This window comes from Neurospora hispaniola (assembly GCF_033458365.1).
Source record: "Neurospora hispaniola strain FGSC 10403 chromosome Unknown B0T23scaffold_4, whole genome shotgun sequence".
In the NCBI taxonomy this organism is placed as follows: Eukaryota; Fungi; Ascomycota; class Sordariomycetes; order Sordariales; family Sordariaceae; genus Neurospora; species Neurospora hispaniola.
In genome coordinates this window covers 2680713-2702167 of record NW_026944409.1, presented here as the reverse complement: position 1 = coordinate 2702167, position 21455 = coordinate 2680713, and the positions used below count along the sequence as shown (strand labels likewise).

The following is a 21455-nucleotide window of genomic DNA, read 5'->3' as shown; positions in this document are numbered from 1 at the left end:
ACCAGCGCCAGCACCAGCATTCCCACCAGCCCTACTGCCTCCGATACCACCAGTCCCCCCAAGACCACCCATCAATCCCGACCTCCCCGGCCTCCCCCAGCACCTCCTCCCCCTCCTCCAAAGCCAGAAACCCGTCCCTTCTCCAAAACCCTCCTCACCCCCGCCCACCCCAACAGCCCCGCCGTGCTCAAAATGAACCCCCAGACAATGATCTCGTCTTTCCTGCTATCTCGCTGAAAACAGGTCGTCGTCACGTCCTTCTCTTCGGCGTCTTTGCAGATCGGCAGGTTGTATTGCAGGCAGAATGCGCGGTTGCATTGGGTGCAGGAAGACGAGGCTGCGCGTTTGGATCCACCAAGATGGAGGAACTGCGATTGATCGTTCGGGGAGCGTGGGCTGTTTGGGGGTAATGCGGTAGCGGTGATGGTCGCGGTGGGTTTGGACGGTGGTGGTGGTGGTGGTGGTGGTGGTGGTGGTTGTTGAGGATTGTTGTTGGCTGGGTCGTCGGGTTGAGGGCCGAGACGGATTATGGTGCTGTTGGAGAAGCAGGTGCATTTGCAAAATGTTGGGGCGGCTGTGATGAGGAAGATAGGTGTTAGTAAAGTAGGTTCCATGGAGATGGGAAGACACGGCAAGGCAAGAGGAAAACGTACAGGCGCTGACGAGGGAGAGAAGGGAGAGGACGAGGATGGTCAAGATGTGTATTCGCGCCATTGATGTTGGTTGATTGTGTGACGGTAGATATTAATAAGGCTGAATACAGTAATGAGGATCACAAAGCGTTATCGGCGCATTGGTTTCATTGAATGGAGGTTGTGAACGTGGAAGATGGAAGAGCTTCGGTTGAAACTGCTTGGTCGCAGCGACTCGATCTCGGCGGCCGCGCGCAGGCCGGTCGGAGGGCTGATTGACCGGGCCCTTGGGGACGGCGAACTCGGAGACTGGTATATCGGACGGAAGTTGTCTGGGCGACCTGTCGGATCGTTGGTGGTTCGGCGCAAACAATGGGTAAGAGAGCTCCGTCGATCACGTCGCGGGAAGCGGCCGGCGGGGGTGGCAGGGCCGCAAGGGTCGAGGTAATCAGTGGTCCGGTTGAGTCGATCGCAAATGCCAAGCCATTTCCTTCAGTTTGCCTGCCGCCCGCCTTGATGCGCCCTGGCGCCACACTACGTAGTACCAGTGGCAGGTGCCTGATCATCAGCAGCCGTTACAGCCTCAGCTCCACTCAAAAGCCACCCAGCCCCACCAAAAATTGCACTCATGCACAGACCACTCACACCCGTCTCCCAAGGGTATAAGAAGCCCTCTACCCCATCCCCCTTCTTAGACTTTTCTTTTCTACTTTTTTTCCTCGCCCTTCGGGGCAATTTGGTCAATTTGAAACGATACAGAGAAGATTAGCATGGCCCCTGCACTAAGGATGACACGCTACTCAAAGAGACGCTACCAATTTTTTTTTTTTTTTTTTCACTTTGTTTCCCAGCTTTTAAGGGTTGGGACATTGGGAAGAAAAGTCTTGGTATAATCTTCGTTGGCGGATGATGTTTCTGAAGCTGTCACTTGGTTGAATTCTAGTTTGACTACGTACTTCGTGTCTTGCAGCGCTGGCTCCATGTTGCGACAAAGTGAAATTGCATCCCACGCTATGCTAAAATCACTGCGAAATCATCGTCAAAAATTTCCCATCCGACACGTGCATTTGCCGCACGCCGTCCTCTTATGCCACTACTACTGGATGTCCTCGCATGAGCGTCTAACTAACCGTGGCATGTTTCGCACATCCTCCCGTCATTAGCTCACTCAGTCAGTCGTCTCTGTCCCAGTTGCGATTGCCTTCAATTTCTCGTGCGCGGTGACACCGTACTCAGCTTGTGACTACAAAAGTATCAAAACAAGAATTGGACCACTTCACGAAACAGGACATCACATATCATAGAACCACCAGCTTAAATATTAAATCTACACATAATGCATGCGCTCGTCCCTGACAATATTGATGAGACCTTTAACTTTATACCTGGGGTATACTCTAACTACACATCCAAGCGTCCTTATTGCACCTTTGAACTTGATATCTACACATTTCCTGCATAGGAATATTCCAAAGGGACTCTAGCCGACGTGTTTTCGAACCATTATAAATTATAATCCCTATTACAATCTTGCAATAACCATCCGTAACTATAACGAGCGGTATCAGACTGGTTCAACTTGACCAATTGATTGACGCCCGCTAAGCACAGGTCTCGTCTGTCATAGAAGACGAGATGCGATAAGCCATCCGCAAACCCTGGGTATCGTGTCCGCCTTCAAAGCCAGTCAAACAAAAGAAATTTTGCCGCTCCAAACGCCCTGATAATGCCGTGAACTCTCCATCGATCTTGCGAGGACCCCTACAAAACTCCCCTGGCCTCCAAACCTTCTTGTCATTCGCACTCTGGTTCACTCCCTCTGTTTTCAGAACCATGTCCGCCACCAGCAAGGGGCGAAACCACTCTGACAAGGCGCTGAATGATCTCGATGTCGATCCCTAAGCCAGACCAGCAGTAGCACTCATCCGACTCAACCTTCGCTCAGCCTTTGTAGTCCCATTGGCAAGAGGACTGGCCGTGGGACTGACGTTGGACTCGGCAAAGTCAGCCGTGGCACTCGTTCGGCTCGCTCTCCGTTCTGCCTTTGTAGACGCAGTGGCAGGAGGACTGGGCATCGGACTTGTACTGGCGTTGCCAATGGGGATGTTGTCGTTAAAGCTGGTACTGGTATTTGCCCTCGCAGGCGTACCAGGCATACCCTTACGAAGCTTGTTCGTCTCCTTATCCGACGACATTCCAAACCAATTCTTCTTCATGCTCGTCTTTCTAATATCCGTCCAACCCAGGAAGAAGGCAGTCAACACCGCGAGCACGCCGAAGCCCGCCGCCAGGTAAAACACGTTGTGGACGCCCTCCAGATAAGCGCGCATGACGTGCTTCAATAGGTCTCCCATCTTCACCAGCTTTTCGCGGTCCTCCGGCTTGGGACTCAGGCCAATAGTGCCGTTGTTGATCAGCGCCTCAACTTCCTCGCGGGACATGCGGCGCTCCAGGGCCATGGTGATGGAGTGCGCGAAGATGTTGTTGGCGAAGGCAAGGACGAGGGCGGTGCCGAGCATTTGGGTGAACATAAGCAGGGTGATGGCGATGGTGGTGTCGATTGGGTGCATGTTGGCTGTCTGGACGGCGATGGTGGGCATTTGCGTGCCGAAGCCGCGGCCGGCACCGTTGATAAGTTGGTAAACGGCGATAATGCCGAAGTGGGTGCCGCTGTCGATCGTGGACATAAGACCGCAGCTGACGGAGCAGAGAATGCCGGCGGTGACGGCGTAGGGGATTATGTAACCGGTTCTCTCGACTGGAAAGTGATCAACTTGTTAGCATTGTTAGCGAATTAGGGAGATCAGAAAGTATGACTTACCCAAGAAACCTCCCGCGATGCCAAAGAACAGCTGAGCGCCAAAGCCGGGCAACAGTTCGAGACCGCTGATGGTGGGCGTCTTTCCCTGAACCGACTGGAAGAAGATCGGGAGAAAAAAGGACATGCAGTACACCGTTGTCATGATGAACCACTGTGTCAAGGCGCTGGCCCAAACGACGCGCTTTGTCATGGTGGTGACTGGCAGCAGAGCATTGTCGCCCTTCCTGTAGTTCCAATATCCCCAAACGCCGAAGAGCAGAACAGAACCGCACAGCGATCCGAGGATTGCGCCACTACTCCAGGAGAAAGGCCCGCTAAGCTGGGCGGTGGTGAGAACCCAGACGAACAGGAAAACGGCGGGAGCCAGAAGTGCAAAGCCGAGGAGGTCGAATTCGCGGTGCAACCTCCTGAGAACCCTCCACGGATGAGGCTTCTCAATCTGCTCCGGAACCTGCATGAACATGACCGGGAAGAATAAGACCATACCGACTCTGAGGTTGATCTTGAAGCAAGCGCGCCATCCATCCTTGGTGTGTTGTGTCAACAGTCCTCCAAAGAGCGGTCCGGCTCCAACACCCATCTGAGCAAAGGCAATGACGCAACCAATGACGGACGCACGGCGCCTAGGGCTGGTGATGGCGGTGATGATTGTGAGACCGCCGTTCCAGATGCCGCCCGCTCCAAGACCCATGACCGCTCGGCCTGCAATCAGCATGCCCGAAGTTTGAGCTGCCCTGCAGATGTAGGATCCAACCATGAAGATGAGAAGGAAGAAGTTGAAGGTCCATTTGGTACTGAAACGGGTGTAGATCTTGCTGGTCAAAGGCAAGACGCAGGCATTGGCGAGCTGAAAGGCAGTCGCATACCAAGCTACATTCTCTATGCTCTTGAATTCGGTTGAGATAGTCGGAATCTTTGGCAGCGTTAGCGCTTTGAGTCTAGGTATGTAGGAAGCGCAGAGAGACTTACGGCGGTGGAGAGAATGGAGGTATCGAGGATCATCAGGAAAGCCGCAACCGTAACGCAGATAAGAGCCACCCAGAAGTTGACGCGGGGTACCCATCTGAGCAAAGTTGTCGAAGCCTGTGAGAGAACGCTCATGCGATTGGCGTTGCGCGCAGTTCGGTCCTGAGGCGGACGCTCTTCAACGGGAACGTCGACCAATTCCACCTCGTCCATCGATGAGGATGGCGCCGGTTTGGCGCGCGGCGTAAAGGGCGTCATGGTTAATTTTCTGATAGCATCCGGATACGAACAATACAGCAATTGCGCAACTGAAGTGATATCAGGCAAATGCTGTTAAAAGCGGGAGGGTTCCGGGATCGCGACGATCGGGTCGAAATTAGAATTGACAGCAGGGGGCAGAAGCTCGGGAAGAAAAAAGAAAGGTGGCCAAGCCGGCAACCCCGAACTCCCTTCACTGGACGGAGGTTTTGTCCACGGAGAAAACTTTAGACGACTCCCAGGTCTCCTCCCAATGCTCGTCACCTCGTGGCCCAAAACCTTAACGGCCCGGTAGAAGAGCCCGCCAAAATCAGCGGTTTGATAAGTATCCGGATGGCCCAAATTCACACAGTGACTGACGCACTTGGTGCCGTTTCAAAACGTACATCGGCCTCATGTAACTAAAAAGCAAGGTGGCCAAGAATTCATAAAAATATGTAATGACTTGGAAGCCGTTAGCAAAAACATGGCCATGGACAGGGAGCAGAAGCAGCCAGCTGGACGCGCGGGAGATCTCCCTGATATCTCCGGGGGGGGGGGCTTGAAACCCGACAATAGTCGGAAGCATAGGTTTTGCAGACAGGCATAAACAATTAAACCATAATGCTCGACCCTGTTTGCTCTCTGCATCGTTCATAGAGACAATCACGGTTGAGCCGATCGGCGAAGGCGTCGGTTGACAGTGGGCAGAACGTCGACGTACTTCACTTGACATGCTTGGACGTTAGTAGCTGCCCTCCAACCATCCATACTGTCTATTCCTTATGAAGATAAGCGCAACATCGTGTATTGGTCTCTCTTGGCTGACAAGTCGGCGATTGTCGCAAGGTTCCGGACGGCGTAATCCAGGTTCCAGAAAACACGAGGGGTATCGCGCAAGGCGTAGCACTCCTACGTAAGAATAAAGCCATGAAATCAATTGAAGCCGAGGTAAGCATTAGGATGAGGTAGGTAGTCATAGAACATCCCGATCGCAGCGGACAGTCCAAGTCAATAGAATGGCATGGTGTTGATGTGGTGATGGAACGTCGTTGTTGAGTGTGGAGTGATCTTGAGGCTGATGGGCTTCCCGTCCTGCCGTTGCAACCAAACCCCTGTCAGGTCCATGCCCAGGCGGGCACTGTCACTCAATCCCCCCGGCCCCCACTCATCAGTGGGACCATCACAGTGAATGGCTCGTGCGCTCCATTGCCGGCCGGCAACGTTTGCCCTCACCCCATGTCTCCTTGACCTGAAAGTGAGGTATTGAAGATCAATACAAATACCTTTTTATTACCCTTAGGTGATGAAGAATTGGTGACCTGCTGAGGTCAAATCACCGGTATCCTCTCCCACCCAGACACTCAAGTCCGAACACATGACCGCAACTTCCAGCACTGAGCACTTTGATCTCTATGAAGTTGCTGCTTTCTGGTCTGATGTTTCTGTCTTTTGGAAAATGAGTGAGTCGAATCCGGCTCCACGACGGCGCGGCATGTTCAGCTGAGCTTGTAAATGTTTATCACATCTGCATGCTGCCAAGTGACTAGACCTCCATGGGTATAGAACAAGCAATACCTACCTACCTACCTATCTACCCCTAATATCGATATGGGAAAAGCGCCATTACAAATCCAGTCTCGAGAGGATTGTCCGGAAGAGGATCGGAGTCTGGACACCGACTGGCCCCTGTCGTCGAAGAAATGAAATCGGCAACCGTATGGGCGGATCGCGCTAGAACAGCCGATGGTGGGCAGGTGCCGGTTGGGGTTGGCGCCTGGTGGCTGCTGTCCATTAGTGGCAGGTGCCCCTGAAGGTCGATCCCAGGAAAACACCCGACGGACCATTGGAGCGCCGTGAACCTTTCTGGCCACCCACCACCATCTCCAGCCATCGCCATGATGCCGGCCGGCGCGCCCTGGTCTGAGGTCATTTCCCGTTTGGTCCACTTTCACTGTCCATTTCTGTGTCTGTTGACCAGCATTCGGCTTCTCGACTTTATTGCTTCTGTCGTGTGCTTCGTTCGTCATCTCATTTACGGGGCGGGCAGAAGAAGGGGCCAAGGGGAAAAAAAAGAAAGGCGTCTTCGACGGATTCCCGATATCGAGTCCTCCAGTGCCAGCCCTGATACTACCTACCTACCTTACCCTACATGTCTATCTCTATCCCGCGATCTCCTATTCTCCCAGACTCCGACGTCGACCTTCTCCTTCCCCCGTCACTCACACCATTTGGCATCATCAACCTGCCCCTTGCCAAGTTTCATTTACTTGCTATTTTTGCTTTGCTATCATTCTGACTTACATATCGCTACATATCATATTCTTGCTTCTTCTTAGTACCTAGTGCCTCGGTCTGTTGGACACTGCCTACCTACTAGGTATCCAACGACACCGAGCTCTCCACCCGACCTTCTGCACAACATCCTGCATCCGCCCTTGCATGAGAGCCGGTTCAGGTTGCGACTGCATGAATCCGCATCATCCACCATCCAAGGAACGCCAGGAACCTTCCCCGTTGACAAGCACGACCCTTGTCTTGAAAGACTTGCTCTCGACCAATCCTTATGCATTAGGCCTTCGTACCTAGTGTAGGTACTCGACAAACCAACTCCTCCAACGAGAACTTGTTGCACTCCACCGAGCTCGGCCCAGCGAAACATCGTCAAGATGGAGAACAACTCGCAACCCCCCAGCTCCCAGCCCAGACCCAGTGGTCTTCCTCGGCCGTCGAGACTCCCAGTTCCCGGTCAATCCAGGCTACCCGTCCCACGATCGACCTCGCTCCGGAAATCGCCATCCCAGGAGTCCCTGCCCGCGGACTCTGGCCCAGCCGGAACCTCGTTGCAAAGCCCGAGACTTCGATCTACCACTTCCCGCGACCAATTGACTTCGACCACCACGTCGAGGAGGCCCCAATCCATGCTCATTGCGCCTTCGAGGGTTGCTTCGTCTGCCAATTGTGCCCGCGCTGCTTCACGCCAGGGACAGTCCCAAGTACCGCCGAGCACTACAAGGACAACAAATCGACACAGCACCTATATTTCCCCATCATCGTCGAGAGCCTCCGTTGTGGCATCTTCCGTTGCCACTTCTCGGACAAGCCAGACACCACAAACGCTAGCATCCAGACGACAGTCCGCATACCAGCCCTTCTCGGCGTCCACAGGCAGCCATGCTTTGCACGATACCGAGTCGATAGTTTCTGATGACAGCCCAACTTCTGCAGTCAGGTCAAACTCGACGTTGATAGAGAGGACGATCGAGACCTTGTCTCAGTTGCCCTCTTCGCCATCAGTGAGGGGCAAATCCGCTGCTTCTTTCTATAGCGATGGGATACCCAAGGGAAGAACTTCGTCAAGACCAACGAGTAGGCTTTCTCGACCTGGATCGAGTCATCAATCACATGAGTCTCTCGGTGCTTCGTCCAACCATGGGAGCAGGCCTGGCTCACGGCTGGATAGTGAGGATGATGGCTCCAGCTTCCACGGAACATACGGTTCTTTGAGGCCACGACAGGGCGTCCAATCATTCAATGCGCCAGCGGCAAGGAAAGCCACCTCACGGGCGTCTCGAATGTCTCTCTACGGGGATCTACCGTCATCTGCCATTGATAATCAAAGCCCCAAGACACCGAGCACTGAGAGAACGAAACCCGCAGCACCGCGCCCCCTTGCCAAGCGAACAGCTGTCTATGGCCTCTCAAAGAAGCCATCTGGGGCCGGACTGGAAAAGGGGACGCAGGGAACGGCGCCTAGAAAAGTATCTATGGCGTCGCAAAGGTCGGCGGCGACATCTTTTGAAGGAAGTGTGTCAGCATCATCTGGAAGCACAGCAACCTCTGCCGATTCGACTGAGTCCTCCCCAGCCCAAACCTACCGGAAAGCCTCATCCACGTTGCGCGAACAGATCGCAAAGGCGAAGGCTGCGGCCAAGAAAGCTGCAGTCCAGCCAATATCCGAGTCTGCCCCTGCCGTCGGACACAAGTCATCTGGCTTTGGATCTTTTGGTGACGATTTGGGCTTTGCTTCGCATCACGATCCTTTCAACCAGCACAAGAATGACCAGTCACAGGCCAAGGTCCTACAGGCACGTTTTGCTACTGCAAGAACTAGCGGGCGCCTCAACATGGCTGCGATGGGTCTTAAAGAGATCCCGATTGAGGTTCTGGAGATGTATAAGCTTGAGGCTATCGGCGCCACTGGCGGGGCTTGGGCCGAGTGTGTTGACCTGACGAGATTTGTGGCTGCGGACAACGAGCTTGAGATAATTAGCGATACAATTTTCCCCGATGTTGATCCACAGGAGATGGTGGATGATGAGGACAGTGAGGGCAACATCTTTGCAGGACTCGAAACTTTGGATCTCCACGGGAATATCCTGGTGACTCTTCCAATGGGTTTCAGGCAACTTCGCCTGTTGACCTCCCTGAATCTGGTACGTGCTTAGATCACCACGCTGTATTGGCCAGTTACTAACTGTTTATCAGTCCTCAAACAGGCTGGCAAATAGCTGCTTGGAGGTGGTGTCGCAAATCACCACCCTCAGAGATCTGAAGCTCGGCGGTAACCTCCTCTACGGTGAACTCGACCCTTGCTTTGCGAACTTGGAGAATCTTGAGATCTTGGACTTGCACGGTAACAACCTCTCTTCGCTCCCTTCCAACTTCGGCAACCTCTCTCGCCTTCGCGTTTTGAATGTTAGCGAAAACGCCTTTGCGTCTTTGCCTTTTGCTACTTTGGCGAAAATGCCCTTGACCGAGATCAACGCGCGCAAGAACCAGATCAGCGGTACACTGATTGATGATTCGGTCGATTCTCTTCCGTATCTACAAATCTTGGACGTTTCGTCGAACCAGCTCGTCCGTCTTTGCTCCCCGACAAAGGCCATCACTATGCCTGCCCTGCTCCAAATCTGCCTCTCCATGAACCGCCTTCAGGATTTGCCCGACATTGGAAGCTGGGCCAAGCTGCATACGATTGCCGCCGATGAGAACAATATCAACTCTGTTCCGGAAGGTTTTGCCAAACTCAAGCATTTGAAGTCTGTCGATTTCTCAAGTAACGACATCCGTATTATTCCTAATGAGGTGGGACGGATGGAGAACTTGATGATGCTGCGCCTCAGCGGTAACCCTCTGCGGGAGAAGAAGTTTAGCACAATTAGTACGGAGGAGATGAAGGGTATTCTAGCTCTTCGGCTCGAGCCACGTGAGGACACTTCTGCCTCCAAGGTGAATTCTCTCCTCGAGGTGTCTTCTGTCTCCGAGGTGGAGGTTGTCAGCCCCAGTGATGCCGGCTTGAAAGGTCCTGATGTGAAGGAGCTCACCATTAATACCACTGAGACTTTGCCCAAGACCAAGAAAGCTCCGGTTGGGAACAACGCTTCTAAGCCGAAAGAGGCTATCGTTACGAATACCGCCACGTTTGAACACGACCAGCTTATTGATGAAAACGACGATATCGACGACAGCCGATCTGATACGGACCATTACGCGACACCCCCTACTTCCGCCCGGGCCTCTCCAACTCATTCCCGCTCTCAAACATTAACGGAGGAGATCTGGCCCGTTAAGTCCGGTGGAGTTCTTGACCGTTCTGGCACACAATCCTCTTCACTCCACCCCGTCATCTCCTCTAGGGTTGCTGCCGAACACAAAGTTTACGAAATCCAGCTTCACCACAACCTCTTTACCGCGTTTCCCGAATCGCTCTCTTTCTTCGCCGCAACTCTGACCCACTTGAACTTGTCACACAACGAACTCGTAGCTGAGAAATACCTCGGAGGACTAAGCGGCAATGATCACCTCGAACTCCGCGCCCTCAGGGAACTGAACCTTAACCACAACCACATCTCAAGCCTAGAGCCGTTGCTTGCTCACCTGCGTGCCCCAAACTTGCAAAAGTTAGATGTTAGTTTCAACCGCATCTCCGCTCTGCCCGCCGGCACCGCTCTTCGCGACGCGTTTCCGAATCTTGTCGTCCTCACCATCTCCAACAATCACTTGTCCGAGCTGGATCCGGAATCGATCAAGGGTATGCATGTGGTGGACGCGGCCAATAACGATATCGCACATCTGAACCCTCGTATTGGACTTTTGGGCGGAAGCGGTGGGTTGGAGAGGCTGGACGTTAGTGGCAATAGGTTCCGCGTACCCAGGTGGAGCGTTTTGGAGCGCGGGACAGAAGCGACGCTCAGGTGGTTGAGAGGAAGAGTCCCGGTTGCGGAGAAGGCGGCGTGGAGGGGGAAGGAGGGCGGTGATGAGGATTCTGATTTGGATTAAGTGGTGGGTACGCTCATGGATGGGGCATGGAAAGAAGAGGATTCCACATCTAGGGGCAGTTGAGGGATTGTGAAGACCATATGATATACGATCATGGTATACACGGCAAGGGAAGGGAAAGGGCACCATTATTGTTGGAATACCGTCGTGTTATTACTGTTACACTTGGTTGTGCATGTAACACATGTTATGGATTATTAAATGTTATTGATGGGAGGACGAGAATAACGGCTAGCCCGGTGAGGCATGTACATATCTAGTTTACCAGTTTTTGTAATGGCTATTGCTAATTCAGTATGCTCGCTTCTTATGTTGACTCTGTTTGATTGCTGCATTTTGTGTTTCTGAGGCGCGAATGTACTTCGAGTCCTCGAGGATGATGGCTTTGATTCAGTTGAGCGTAACCGCCGCAATTCTGATGCTGGGGGACCTTGAGAGAGGTTGGGCACTCGCCCCGATCGAGTGGACAATACTGTCAAGTAACAATTACAAAGCTGAAGTGCCACTGTATCGTCGATACTCTAGCAGTCATGTCAACTTTGCTTAATTCAGGGGTAGGTATGGGGATACGTGTAACCCTAACCCAGAAATATCTCACCTTTCTGAAAGGGCCACGCTGGTCAGCGATGCAAGACAGGGGGTTCAATTAACGCGCCTACACTACATCCGTCAGCGCGCAGCCCGTCATTGCACTATACCCAGGCTCGAGCTTCCACTGCAGCAACAACCACAGTGTCCCCATTCATCGCTCATTTCCATTCCTCTTCGTCACCTCATTGCGACCCTTTGACTAGCATCACCAACCGTCGACAACTGTAAGTCAAATCGCCCCTTTCTGCTGCACGGAACGGATGGTGCGTTGCTGAGTTCGAGACGGGAATCGACAAGCTAACCAAATGTCGTGTGGTAGACTCTCCTTTTCTCAATTCAACGGTCGATCGGCAACCTCGCGTCTCCAACAACGAACCGAACAGCACCTATCTATTACCTTGGACAAGTACACTACCGATTCAAGAACCGGAACCAGAAACACAAGAAACTGGGAGATTGCGGACGAACAAACAAACAATACGATCAATCCAACTACAGACTCGTCACAATGACCCGCGCACAGCAGACTATTTCTATTGCACTCCTTGTGAGCTCGGTACGTTTTTCCCGAGTTAAAGGTCGACCGAAGGGGATGAGGACGAGGGCAAGGACGGCGACGAGAAGGGCGACAGTGGCGACGATGATATGATGGCGAAAAGCGTCTTTCCCCTGCATGGTCCACGGCAGCGGCAGCAGCATTAGCAGAAGCTAGCAGCGACACGTTGGCCTCGTCTATACTTTGGTGCTGCGTGGTCTTGTGTCGTTGGGGCTGCCTTTCTGCCTCTCCTTCTCTTGCCTTCCGCCTCCTCCTCCTCCTCCTATCCTCTCGCTGTCTCTACCACATTGTCGACTACACCGTCTCCCACGGCCCGCCTTGTTTCTCGACCCGATCGATCAATCAACTGAATCAAGTTGCTAATCTCTCCTTTCCAAACCATAGCTCTACCTTTCCCTCTACCTCGAATTGGTTCCCCTCCCGGCTCTTGTCCAGACAGCGATTGTGCCTGTGGTATGTCTTATCCAGCCCTCCACCCCACCCCATTCCCCCAAATATCCAACACCCACGAGGAAACAACCGACCGACCGACCCCAGTGCATGTATATGTATGGCAATGATTGCTAACCATAACAAACATAGCTCCCCTTCTGGGCCCTCGTCTCCTTCGGCGCCTGGATCCTCTTCCGCCTCGGCTGGGGCATGCTCACCTTCCGCGACACGCCCGAGGCCTACAAGGAGCTGATGGAGGAGATCAAGCTTGCACAGGCGGACTTGAGGGCCAAGGGCGTCAGTGTTGATTAAGCGGTGTTGTTGCCAGCGGAAGGGGGCAAGATTGGTGAAATGGGTAGATACGGAATCATGCAAAAGAAAGAGGAAGAAATTATTGAGGAAGTTATGGGGTAATGTTTGGGTGGGTGCATGTGGAAGAGGTAGTGTCGAAAACAAGATAATGAGATCAAAGCAACGCTGTTGCAGGAGACGCGTGGTAAATGTGCCTTATAAGTGGTATTCCAGCCCTCAGGCACGCCGTGGAAGCTCGAAGAGGCCGTGATACATATAAGTCTGATGCTCCTTGACCCGAATACGTCTCGCAAACCAAGGTACTTCCAATTCCTTAGCCCGAGTAACATGCTTCTCTTATCAATCATGGTATGGATGAATGACCCCAGCCTATATGTGCAACCCCCAACTAGTGATACCATACTCCGTCAATACCCGTCTTTCGGGGGGTTGTTTGTTTGTTTTTGGCAAGGCAGGTATGCAAAACATGTACGACTACTCATGCTGGCTGATTTACTCAAACAAACCCTCAACACCATACAAGGGTATCCTATTTTCCACATCACCTCTGCGGTTGTGGCTCACCAGCCAACAAAGCCGCAACAGTCCTAACCGCACTCAACGGCTCTTCGCCGCCCTGAACGAGTTCGTCAAACAACGCCGGGATCTTGGCCAACTGTCCGCGCTCATCGCATTTGTGCCCTGTTATCGGTATATGGTCAGCAACTCATATATAATTCCACGAAAATATTCTCCCGCCCTATAGACGGATACGGATGCAAGTGCGGATGGGGAGTAACAAAAGAGTAATACTCACACTTCCCCGGCAACGCCACAAAAAGCCTGATGTCGCTCCTTGCCTCCCCCGTCCAGTCGAACTCAATCTTCCACTGTACCCTCAGCGAAGACTTTTCCGCCCTTTCTGGGCCACCAGCGCCACCCGGCTCGCCTCCTGAACCAAGTAGTAAGGGTATATCAAAATCCATACTCGTCCTGCTCATGTAGGGAACAAGTTCTTGCTCGGGTACTTTCTTCCCATCTAGTTCTTCTTCTTCCTCTTCCTCCTCCATTTCCTCCTCTTGTTGTTCATTCTCATCACTTCCCCCCTCTTCATCCCTTTTTCTTCCACCACCACCATCACCACCATCCCTCTCCCGATCTCGATTTCGACGTGGCGCCTTCCTCTTCCTGCTACCCTTCCCCACCCCCATCCTCGTCCTCCTTTTTTGCCTCATCCTACTCCTCTCCCTCCACCCTTCCACCATACTCCTCACCGCTTCCTTTCCCGAGTTCAACTCGGTTTCCAACACGCACCAGACCCTCGCTCTCTCTTTGGCAACGCGCACCCACTCGCCCATGGCCCAGCATAGCACGCTGACGTTGTTGTGCATTGCCGACGAGTTTGTACCTTCTTTGGACTGTTCGATGATGCGTTCAATCAGGGGCGCGAGCTCAGCGGCTGCGGTGGGCGGGTGGATTAGTGGTACCGAAAGGTCGGTGATGGAGAAGATGTTGGAGGTGTTGACTGTCAGCTCGAGACGGGCGGTGAAGGATTTGGATGGGGTGGTGGCTGTTATGTAGTGCCGTTGGAGGAGCGGCTGTTGGTCTGCTGCTGCTGTTGTTGCTGAGGAGACTAATGATGGTTCCGATTCAGACGGGGGAAGCGGAAAGATGGCCGAGGTGAAAGTCAATGGCGTGAAGATTTGGAGGTAGGGAAGCGCTTCGTCGGCGCTCATGGGAAGGGGGTGGTGAGATATCGGTGGTTTCTCGGCTTTCTCGTCGTCGACGGTAGAAAAGAGCGAGGGGAGATCGTCGCCGGTTGAAGGAGGTTTGCTGAAGGGAAGAAAGGCGATGGGATGGAGGGCTGAGGAGAGCCATGATGTTGCGGCGATGGACGGGTCGGGGTCTTTTTGCTCCTTTGGTGGGAGGGCTTGTCGGCGTAGGAGGTCGAGGATTTCGATCGCGTTCGGTGGTGTTGATGGTTTCTGCTTTGATAGGTGTGCTTGTCGGAGGCGCTCATTTTCCTTGCTTGCGACGGCTAGGTCGCGCTCGAGCTCGGCGATCTCAGCTAGAAGCGAATCGCGCAGTCGTTTCTTGTCCGCATCCGGATCAGGCGGTTGAAGCCCGCGCAGTTCAGCTGTTGTTGGCTCCTGAGCCTCGGCAGGGATCTCGGTCGTCGTGGGGATTGGGGCCGATTTCTCAGACGGCTTTCCTGGAACAAGAAGTTGTGCTGTCTTGGCCGACATGACGGGGGCGCGCTTAGTAGGCGAGGAGCTCCTAAGTGTCTCGGCCAGTGCTTTGCTGCGCCTCGGTCTCTTAGACGGGGTATTGTGAATACCAGAAGGCGGAGTGCTGACAACTGGATCGGGATGTTCTGGGGTCGGCGGAAGGTCGGGTTCGGGGACGATTACTTTGGGCAGAACTCCGGGAACGGGCGATCGGTGCAAACCTCGGCCACGGAAAGGGTTTAGGATTACCTCATCATCTTCGGGCGCGGGCGGTGGAAGAGGGCGCGGGTTCGGTCGCTCTGGGCTTTTGGCGATTCCTGGTCGTCTGGCGGGAGATCGTAGCGGATTGTTGTCGTGCGACTCGGATTGGGATCTGAGAGCAAGGCTTAGACTCTCTCGTCGTTGTAATACTTCGGGATTATGCCTCTGAAGGCTCGCTTTCGTCGGAGATGCATATGATGGACGCTTTGTGGATGTATCACCGGACGACGCTGGAGCAGGCGTGTCCTCTGGAGTGGTCTGGTTTGGCTGCTGTGTTGTGGGAGCTTCATCGGATGGAACTGGAACTGAGTTGCGCGGCGACGTTCTGCGCCGCTTGGGCGCTGGGTCCTCCATCACGCGTTGTCGTCTTGTAAGTTGGTGTTTCAGGATCGCGACATCATTCTGAAGAGTTCCAGGACCGTGGGCGCGTTGGATCGCGTGTTGAGTCGGGCTTTGACGAGCTTTCGTTCCTTGGATGTGTGTGTGTTTTTGTTTGGTTCACGAGCTGGCAATGTCAATGTTCGGTCATGTCAGTTCAAGACACACGGGCCACATGGGCGGGCAGCTTGAGGATTGCCAAGACTTGTGAACATGCTTCCCCAGAATGGCCCAAGCTTTGGACCACCATCACCCTTCTTTCAAGTCACACTCTACACTAGACGAGAGGTTGGAACAAGATGCAGAGAGTGGAACAAGGTACAATACCGAGAATTCAAAAACTACCGTACAGATATATAATAAAAGCCAAAAGAAATCGGACGCAGGTAAACCCCGGATGGACCAAAAGCGCATTGGGAAGGGATTCGTAAAGGCTTGAAAACATCAAGGTGTTGGTTGACTGTTTTGACGAGAGCAAAAGGTGTCAATACCAGCAAAAAAACAAGTTGAGGACTGAACGCGATTTGAACGCGTGACCGTTCGGACTGTCTACCCCTGAGCTACCGGTCCTGTATTGTGGCGTTGTGTTGGATGAATCAAAATAAGCACGGCTTTGTGACCAAGATGTTCAAAAACTAGAAGGGTTGAGAATGACAAAAAAAGGAGATCTAAAGGACCGAACGCGAATTGAACACGTGACCGTTCGGACTGCAGCCGAACGCTCTACCTCTGAGCTACCGGTCCAGAAGTTGTAATTATAAGCTGATTGGACTATCTATACTATCCTCTCCTTGCATAGCATCACAATAACGCCGGCCTCTCAATGTCAAGATAGACAAAGACAACTCGGAACGCAACATCGAAAAATACCTACTCGGAGTGTCGGCGATTCATCAACCATCAGAGCAGGCTATCTATGAAGGTTCCTCTGGCAAACAACTTGCTTAAAAGAGAAGAGCGGTTTACATCGGCCTAATGTGCTGTTTTTTTTTTCTTTGGAGTCTCGAGGACACTTTGGTGGAGCACCCCTTTTTGATGTAAACAATCACCCATGCGGGCTTGAGCAGCTCTTCTCACGGCTCTGGCGTACACACTTGCTGCGTTGCCGCTCCTCGATGTCGCCTCGATTCAACAACCAAGTCCGGTGAAAACTACAAGGAAAAAGAATCAACTGAACCAAATCAATCTAAACACGAGCTACCCAGGCTGAGACTGTTTTGTGTGCCATGGTTAACGTCGGGAATCTTTCTCCCGACACCGAGAAGACGAGACCCAGGAAGACCAGAGCGCCAAGATAGCGAGTGGGCATCGGCGGATTCCGCTTTTAGTTAATAAGGTGTGTACCGAGGCATGGACAGAGCTGACTGACTCGGACCTTTCGTCACCTCCATCAGTCAGGCAATGTCAATGCGAGTGAGAACACAGGGCATGCACTGCTTCTGTGACGAGCAGCAAGCGAGCGGCGCATCGAGCACCGCAGACTCAGGTCCCCTTGCCAACGGACTGTAGTGGGCCTCGCGAAGGTTTTGAAAACACTTTGCTCAGTGAAGAGGGCATCATTGCCAAGAATTCCAGCAAGCGACCAAAAGAAGCGCGATTAGGTTTGGCGATGCGGGGGAAAAGGTTCTTCTTGTATGTAAGTGAAAATTGGCGCTGAATGGAGGAAATCGCCTGCAGGTCCCGCCCGGGCATGGGCAATGGGATTCCGCGGCGGGCGTAATAGTGGGGTTGTGTGCCTGTGAATGTCCATGTAATGTGTGGGAGAGGGAGGGTTCGGGTTCAGGTTTCGAGGCTCGAAACTTTTTTCTGCCTACGAGTCGCATATTTTTAAAAATTTCTCTCGTCACTGTCGCAAACCTACTTCCCGTACGTTTCCTGATCCCGTAGTGTGTTATAAAGCCCGTCGTCTCCGTGAGCAATTCTTGCCTTCCAGCATCAACTGCTTTTTCCCGTCAACTCGCGACTTCCAGACTTTGGTTTGCTTATCCGTATTGTCCTTATCAGGATTCCTTCGTCCCACGTCCCCCGCCACCCATACCAGTTACGTTTTGCGAAACGATAAACGCAAAAGAACCGTCAAAATGGTCCAGAAGCTTTACGTTACCTACAACGATGTTAGTTTACTCCCGGATCTCTCAAATGTGTCACGCCGACGCTGTGCGCCATTGCGCGCATTGTCCCGTTACCCTCGGCGCAAAGTAAACAAACAATGGTCAATGGCGCTAACAATGTCCTTGTCTGATTAGGTGCACAACTTGTGCCAGGAGGTCGCTCCCAAGATCCTCGAGACCTTCAACCCCCAGCTCATGATCGCCATTGGCGGCGGTGGCTACGTTCCCGCCCGTATCCTGCGCTCTTTCCTCAAGCGCCCCGGCTCTCCCAACATCCCCATCCAGGCCATCGGTCTCTCCCTCTACGAGTCTCTCGGCGAAGATGTCGTTGAAGAGCCCGGTACCAAGGTTACCCGCACCCAGTGGCTCGATCTGACTGCCCTTGGTTCCATGAAGAACCTTATCGGCAAGCGCATCCTCATCGTTGATGAGGTCGACGACACCCGCACCACCCTTGAGTACGCCGTCAAGGAGCTCCAGAAGGATGTCGAGGCTGCCCGTCAGGCCCTCGGCGGAGGCGAGGAGACCCAGTTCGCCATCTTCGTCCTCCACGTAAGTTGGCTCCCTTTTCGCAGTGCACTAGAAGTCCCGCAAATTACAATTTTCTGACGTGCCTCCAATGAACAGAACAAGGACAAGCCCAAGAAGGGTACTCTTCCCGAGGACATCATCTCCCAGGGTCGCTACTTCGCCGCTCTCACCGTCGGTGACGAGTGGATTTGCTACCCCTGGGAGGCCGGCAACATTGAGGAACACGACCGCAATGCTGCTGAGGCCAAGGCCCAGAAGGCTGCCGATGCCCAGAACTAGACGGGTGACATCCGATTAGAGAAGACGAAGCATAAAAGAGATACCCAGAGAAGAAAAGCTACGCACATACCACACCCCGATGACAAACAGGAGGACCAAAAAGCAGCGCATATAGAACGGGAAGAGCATGGAGTTGGAATTCACAAAGGAAAGGTTACATTTTTACGGTCATCATTACGGCGTCTCGGATGAGTATAGCGCGGCGATGGGCAGCGAGGATGGGAATTGATGGGTCCGCTATGAACTTTAGCCCGCTCGGTCACAACGTGGGGGAGCATAGCTGACCGATATGGCGAATGTCTACCGGCACAAAGGAACCCCCCCCCCCTTTGCCCCATACCTAAGAGGAAGTAATTCCGGCCCTGCCAAAGGGCTGTAAGCTTCATCTGGTTAGCGGTAGCCACAGTAGGGCACCACATAATCTCCTTAACTCGCCGGTGGGATATATCGTTAGCTCGGGTTACGGCTTACATATGTCGTCGAGCCAAAGCTAAAGGCTCGCACCGCCTGCTACCCGCTTCGCTGCCCGCCTTGATTCCTTGTCTATCAAGCAAGGCAAATAGATCGAGAGCGTATACCGCGCGCCAAAAACAAGAAGTAAAGTTATACAAAACAAGACCAACGTTCAACGAGCAAGGTGAATAGATCAACTTGTGAAATTTGTAGGGCTCAAATCATATCGTCATTGCCAGGTAGGCATCAAGATCCGGAAAATGCAAACACAAACGCCTTCTCAAACAAAGCACGCAGACAATAAGAGGAAGGAAAAGAGGGTGAAACTGAACTTTAAAACCGTCAATTCCAAAATGAGCTACCCAACGGTCCCCTCGCGCGCATGCTTCTCTTTCAGCCTCTTCTCTTGCTTCATGAACTCGCGGATCCCAACCGGCACATTCTTGTACAGGTTGTCGTCCCAGGTCGAAGTCAAAGTCTTTGTAGTACCGGCGGTGCCAGTCGCAGGACTCTGAGCCGTTCCAAAGTCCCAATTACTCGAACTTCCGCCCCCGTCATCATCCATACTAACGGCTCCCCTCTGGTCGACCACCGAATGCGCCGTGCCCGCCAATTCTGTGCCCTTGACTATCGTCTGCTGTTCTTGGCCATCGCCTGCTGCTGTAGAGGTAGAAGTAGAAGGAGTTTGCTGACTCCCCCCAGCCTCCACCGCCCCCGTAGCCGCCACCACACCCTCCTCGCCCAGTCCAGCCTGCTGCGCAGCAAGCCGCTGCTCGGCCTCCGCCGTCGCCGTCGCCCACGCCTCCATCTCGTCCCGGTACATGTCCCACACGCAGTTGATGCATCCGCTCATGCAGCAGTTTTCGGGCTCTTCAGGCCGTGGGGGAACGAGCACGCCGGCGACGAGCTTGGATTGAGAACGGATGGAGGCGAGACGCTCGGCCCGTCTGGCTTCGCTGGTTAGACTGGCAGAGAAGATGATGCGGGTGTTGCCGGCTTCGCCGTCTTCAAGGATTTGGGGCGAAGGAGATGAGGAGGCTTCTGGGACTGTGCCGCTGCCGTCGCTGCCGCTAAGGTCGCCGCTAGGGTTGCTGCTTGGAGTAGGATCTTGGGCACTTTGAGAGGACGTCCCCTGGGCCTAGATGGGAGCGAAATCGCATGGTTAGTAATCTAATGCAAAGAGCTTAGAAAGTGGTGGGTTGGCGCCATGGATGAAGAAGGAAGAGGAGGAGGAGAAGGACGACGAAGCATTAGTGAGATATATGAGCATGGCATTCGGGAAGTTTCTTGAGGGTGTGTCAGAATCAGAATTTGGGATCTGAGATGTGGGAGTCACAGACTTGACCACTTTGGGTTCCTTTGCCGTCTTCGGGTCCTTTTTCTTCTTCAGCTCACGGAGTTTGCGCTGCGCACAACCGCCGCATGTTTGGCCGGGACTTGCGCCGACGTCGCGGATATTGCGATAATAGCCTCATCCCCTTTCTCATCCCTTTACTTTGCTGATTCCAGTTCGGGTTCATCGGCCCAGGCAGCAGGCTCATTTTCTTCCTGCTGCTTCTTGCTTCACGGGTGGCTGCTCCTCCTTCTTCGGAGGCTCGGAAGACGTAGGGGCGGGACTCACATTGTCGTCCTGCTTCGGCTTCGGCTCCGATTCCGCTTGTTGCTTCTTCTCCAGTTCCGGCTTGGCTTCCGGCTCGGCGGGCGCAAGCTTGGTCGTGTATTTCTGGGAGGTCACCGGGGGCAACTCGGGCTTCGTGTCCGGGTAGTTTTTGCTACCCTGGAGAACGCCCTCGTAATAAGCACCAATGGGTTGCGCCTGGTCCTGGGGTCGGTCGACCGGAGTCGTAAGAGGCTCGCTTTTGCTGGGAGGGGTGCCACTGCCGCTTGCAAACATGCGCCGGGGCTGGAGGTGCTGTTGGTAGACGGCGGCGCGAGCCAAGGATCCTGCGGAGGACCGCGCAACGATAACGCTCCGTCGCATCGTTACGTCGAGATGGGGGAAGACACTATGAGGACAATATGCAGGCAATCGGAAGGCTGAATGCGACAGTAGGTACAGTATGCAAAGTATAGGTGAATATCAAGCGTGGGGGATGCAGTGGTGGGCACCGTACGACCTTTTTACGTTGTCCTTCTAGAAGCACTTAGGTGGTCGCCAAACGTTGTTTTGGTTTGGAGCTAAAAGTTGCCAAAAATGTTTCGGTAAAGGAATAAGTCACGGAATCCTGAGATCGGACAACTGGAAATCGAGTTGATGGAATTTCAGGGTCCGCGACAAAAGTCCAGGGTCAACGGGTGGGTTTGCGCTACCGAGTCAGGACCGGGAAGTCGGGAACCAACGTCATCGGGCAGGACGGACGGCAAGGGGCAGGGTGACACTACCAGCTGTACCCTATAGTCTTGTGT

General features: G+C 53.4%; 7 protein-coding genes and 1 non-coding gene across 8 annotated transcripts; 3 read left to right on the top strand and 5 right to left on the bottom strand.

Moving 5' to 3' along the window:
• Window positions 1-71: 71 nt before the first annotated feature.
• On the bottom strand, window positions 72-1097 carry B0T23DRAFT_442302 (uncharacterized protein; the record flags this gene model as incomplete). Its single annotated transcript, XM_062840817.1, has 2 exons — window positions 654-1097; window positions 72-574 (listed from the first exon to the last, which is right to left on the bottom strand). Exons 1-2 carry the CDS (start codon window positions 712-714, stop codon window positions 72-74), a joined length of 564 nt encoding a protein of 187 aa, XP_062693113.1. The 5' UTR covers window positions 715-1097.
• A 1162-nt stretch (window positions 1098-2259) lies between these two features.
• On the bottom strand, window positions 2260-4925 carry B0T23DRAFT_146946 (major facilitator superfamily domain-containing protein). Its single transcript, XM_062832460.1, has 3 exons — window positions 4423-4925; window positions 3454-4366; window positions 2260-3390 (listed from the first exon to the last, which is right to left on the bottom strand). The coding sequence occupies exons 1-3, from the start codon at window positions 4675-4677 to the stop codon at window positions 2531-2533; spliced, it is 2028 nt and encodes a 675-aa protein (XP_062693112.1). The 5' UTR covers window positions 4678-4925; the 3' UTR covers window positions 2260-2530.
• A 2081-nt stretch (window positions 4926-7006) lies between these two features.
• On the top strand, window positions 7007-11037 carry B0T23DRAFT_146928 (uncharacterized protein). Its single transcript, XM_062832459.1, has 2 exons — window positions 7007-9092; window positions 9145-11037. The coding sequence occupies exons 1-2, from the start codon at window positions 7326-7328 to the stop codon at window positions 10936-10938; spliced, it is 3561 nt and encodes a 1186-aa protein (XP_062693111.1). The 5' UTR covers window positions 7007-7325; the 3' UTR covers window positions 10939-11037.
• Window positions 11038-12037: 1000 nt separating this feature from the next.
• On the top strand, window positions 12038-12829 carry B0T23DRAFT_317500 (dolichol-phosphate mannosyltransferase subunit 3; the record flags this gene model as incomplete). Its single annotated transcript, XM_062835004.1, has 3 exons — window positions 12038-12085; window positions 12470-12538; window positions 12668-12829. 3 exons carry the CDS (start codon window positions 12038-12040, stop codon window positions 12827-12829), a joined length of 279 nt encoding a protein of 92 aa, XP_062693110.1.
• A 210-nt stretch (window positions 12830-13039) lies between these two features.
• B0T23DRAFT_146896 (uncharacterized protein) lies at window positions 13040-15814 on the bottom strand. Its single transcript, XM_062832458.1, has 2 exons — window positions 13626-15814; window positions 13040-13510 (listed from the first exon to the last, which is right to left on the bottom strand). The coding sequence occupies exons 1-2, from the start codon at window positions 15649-15651 to the stop codon at window positions 13371-13373; spliced, it is 2166 nt and encodes a 721-aa protein (XP_062693109.1). The 5' UTR covers window positions 15652-15814; the 3' UTR covers window positions 13040-13370.
• A 533-nt stretch (window positions 15815-16347) lies between these two features.
• On the bottom strand, window positions 16348-16419 carry B0T23DRAFT_t179. Its single transcript has one exon. It is a non-coding gene; the product is annotated as a tRNA-Cys (tRNA).
• A 1337-nt stretch (window positions 16420-17756) lies between these two features.
• On the top strand, window positions 17757-18596 carry B0T23DRAFT_428899 (xanthine phosphoribosyltransferase 1; the record flags this gene model as incomplete). Its single annotated transcript, XM_062840160.1, has 3 exons — window positions 17757-17789; window positions 17922-18338; window positions 18414-18596. 3 exons carry the CDS (start codon window positions 17757-17759, stop codon window positions 18594-18596), a joined length of 633 nt encoding a protein of 210 aa, XP_062693108.1.
• Window positions 18597-19407: 811 nt separating this feature from the next.
• Window positions 19408-21335, bottom strand: B0T23DRAFT_358371 (oxidoreductase-like protein; the record flags this gene model as incomplete). The annotated part of the gene is made up of 2 exons (XM_062836204.1): window positions 20671-21335; window positions 19408-20187 (listed from the first exon to the last, which is right to left on the bottom strand). The coding sequence occupies exons 1-2, from the start codon at window positions 21028-21030 to the stop codon at window positions 19408-19410; spliced, it is 1140 nt and encodes a 379-aa protein (XP_062693107.1). The 5' UTR covers window positions 21031-21335.
• Window positions 21336-21455: the final 120 nt, after the last annotated feature.

Excerpts from the sequence above, each read along its gene's own strand:
- B0T23DRAFT_146946 (XM_062832460.1), bottom strand. The coding sequence starts at position 4,677 with ATGACGCCCTTTACGCCGCGCGCCAAACCGGCGCCATCCTCATCGATG. Across the intron at positions 4,367-4,422 it reads CCTCCATTCTCTCCACCGCC|ATTCCGACTATCTCAACCGA; the intron begins GTAAGTCTCTCT and ends ACGCTGCCAAAG. Across the intron at positions 3,391-3,453 it reads CATCGCGGGAGGTTTCTTGG|TCGAGAGAACCGGTTACATA; the intron begins GTAAGTCATACT and ends ATCACTTTCCAG.
- B0T23DRAFT_146928 (XM_062832459.1), top strand. The coding sequence starts at position 7,326 with ATGGAGAACAACTCGCAACCCCCCAGCTCCCAGCCCAGACCCAGTGGT. Across the intron at positions 9,093-9,144 it reads TGTTGACCTCCCTGAATCTG|TCCTCAAACAGGCTGGCAAA; the intron begins GTACGTGCTTAG and ends ACTGTTTATCAG.
- B0T23DRAFT_146896 (XM_062832458.1), bottom strand. The coding sequence starts at position 15,651 with ATGGAGGACCCAGCGCCCAAGCGGCGCAGAACGTCGCCGCGCAACTCA. Across the intron at positions 13,511-13,625 it reads TGTGGCGTTGCCGGGGAAGT|GGCACAAATGCGATGAGCGC; the intron begins GTGAGTATTACT and ends TACCGATAACAG.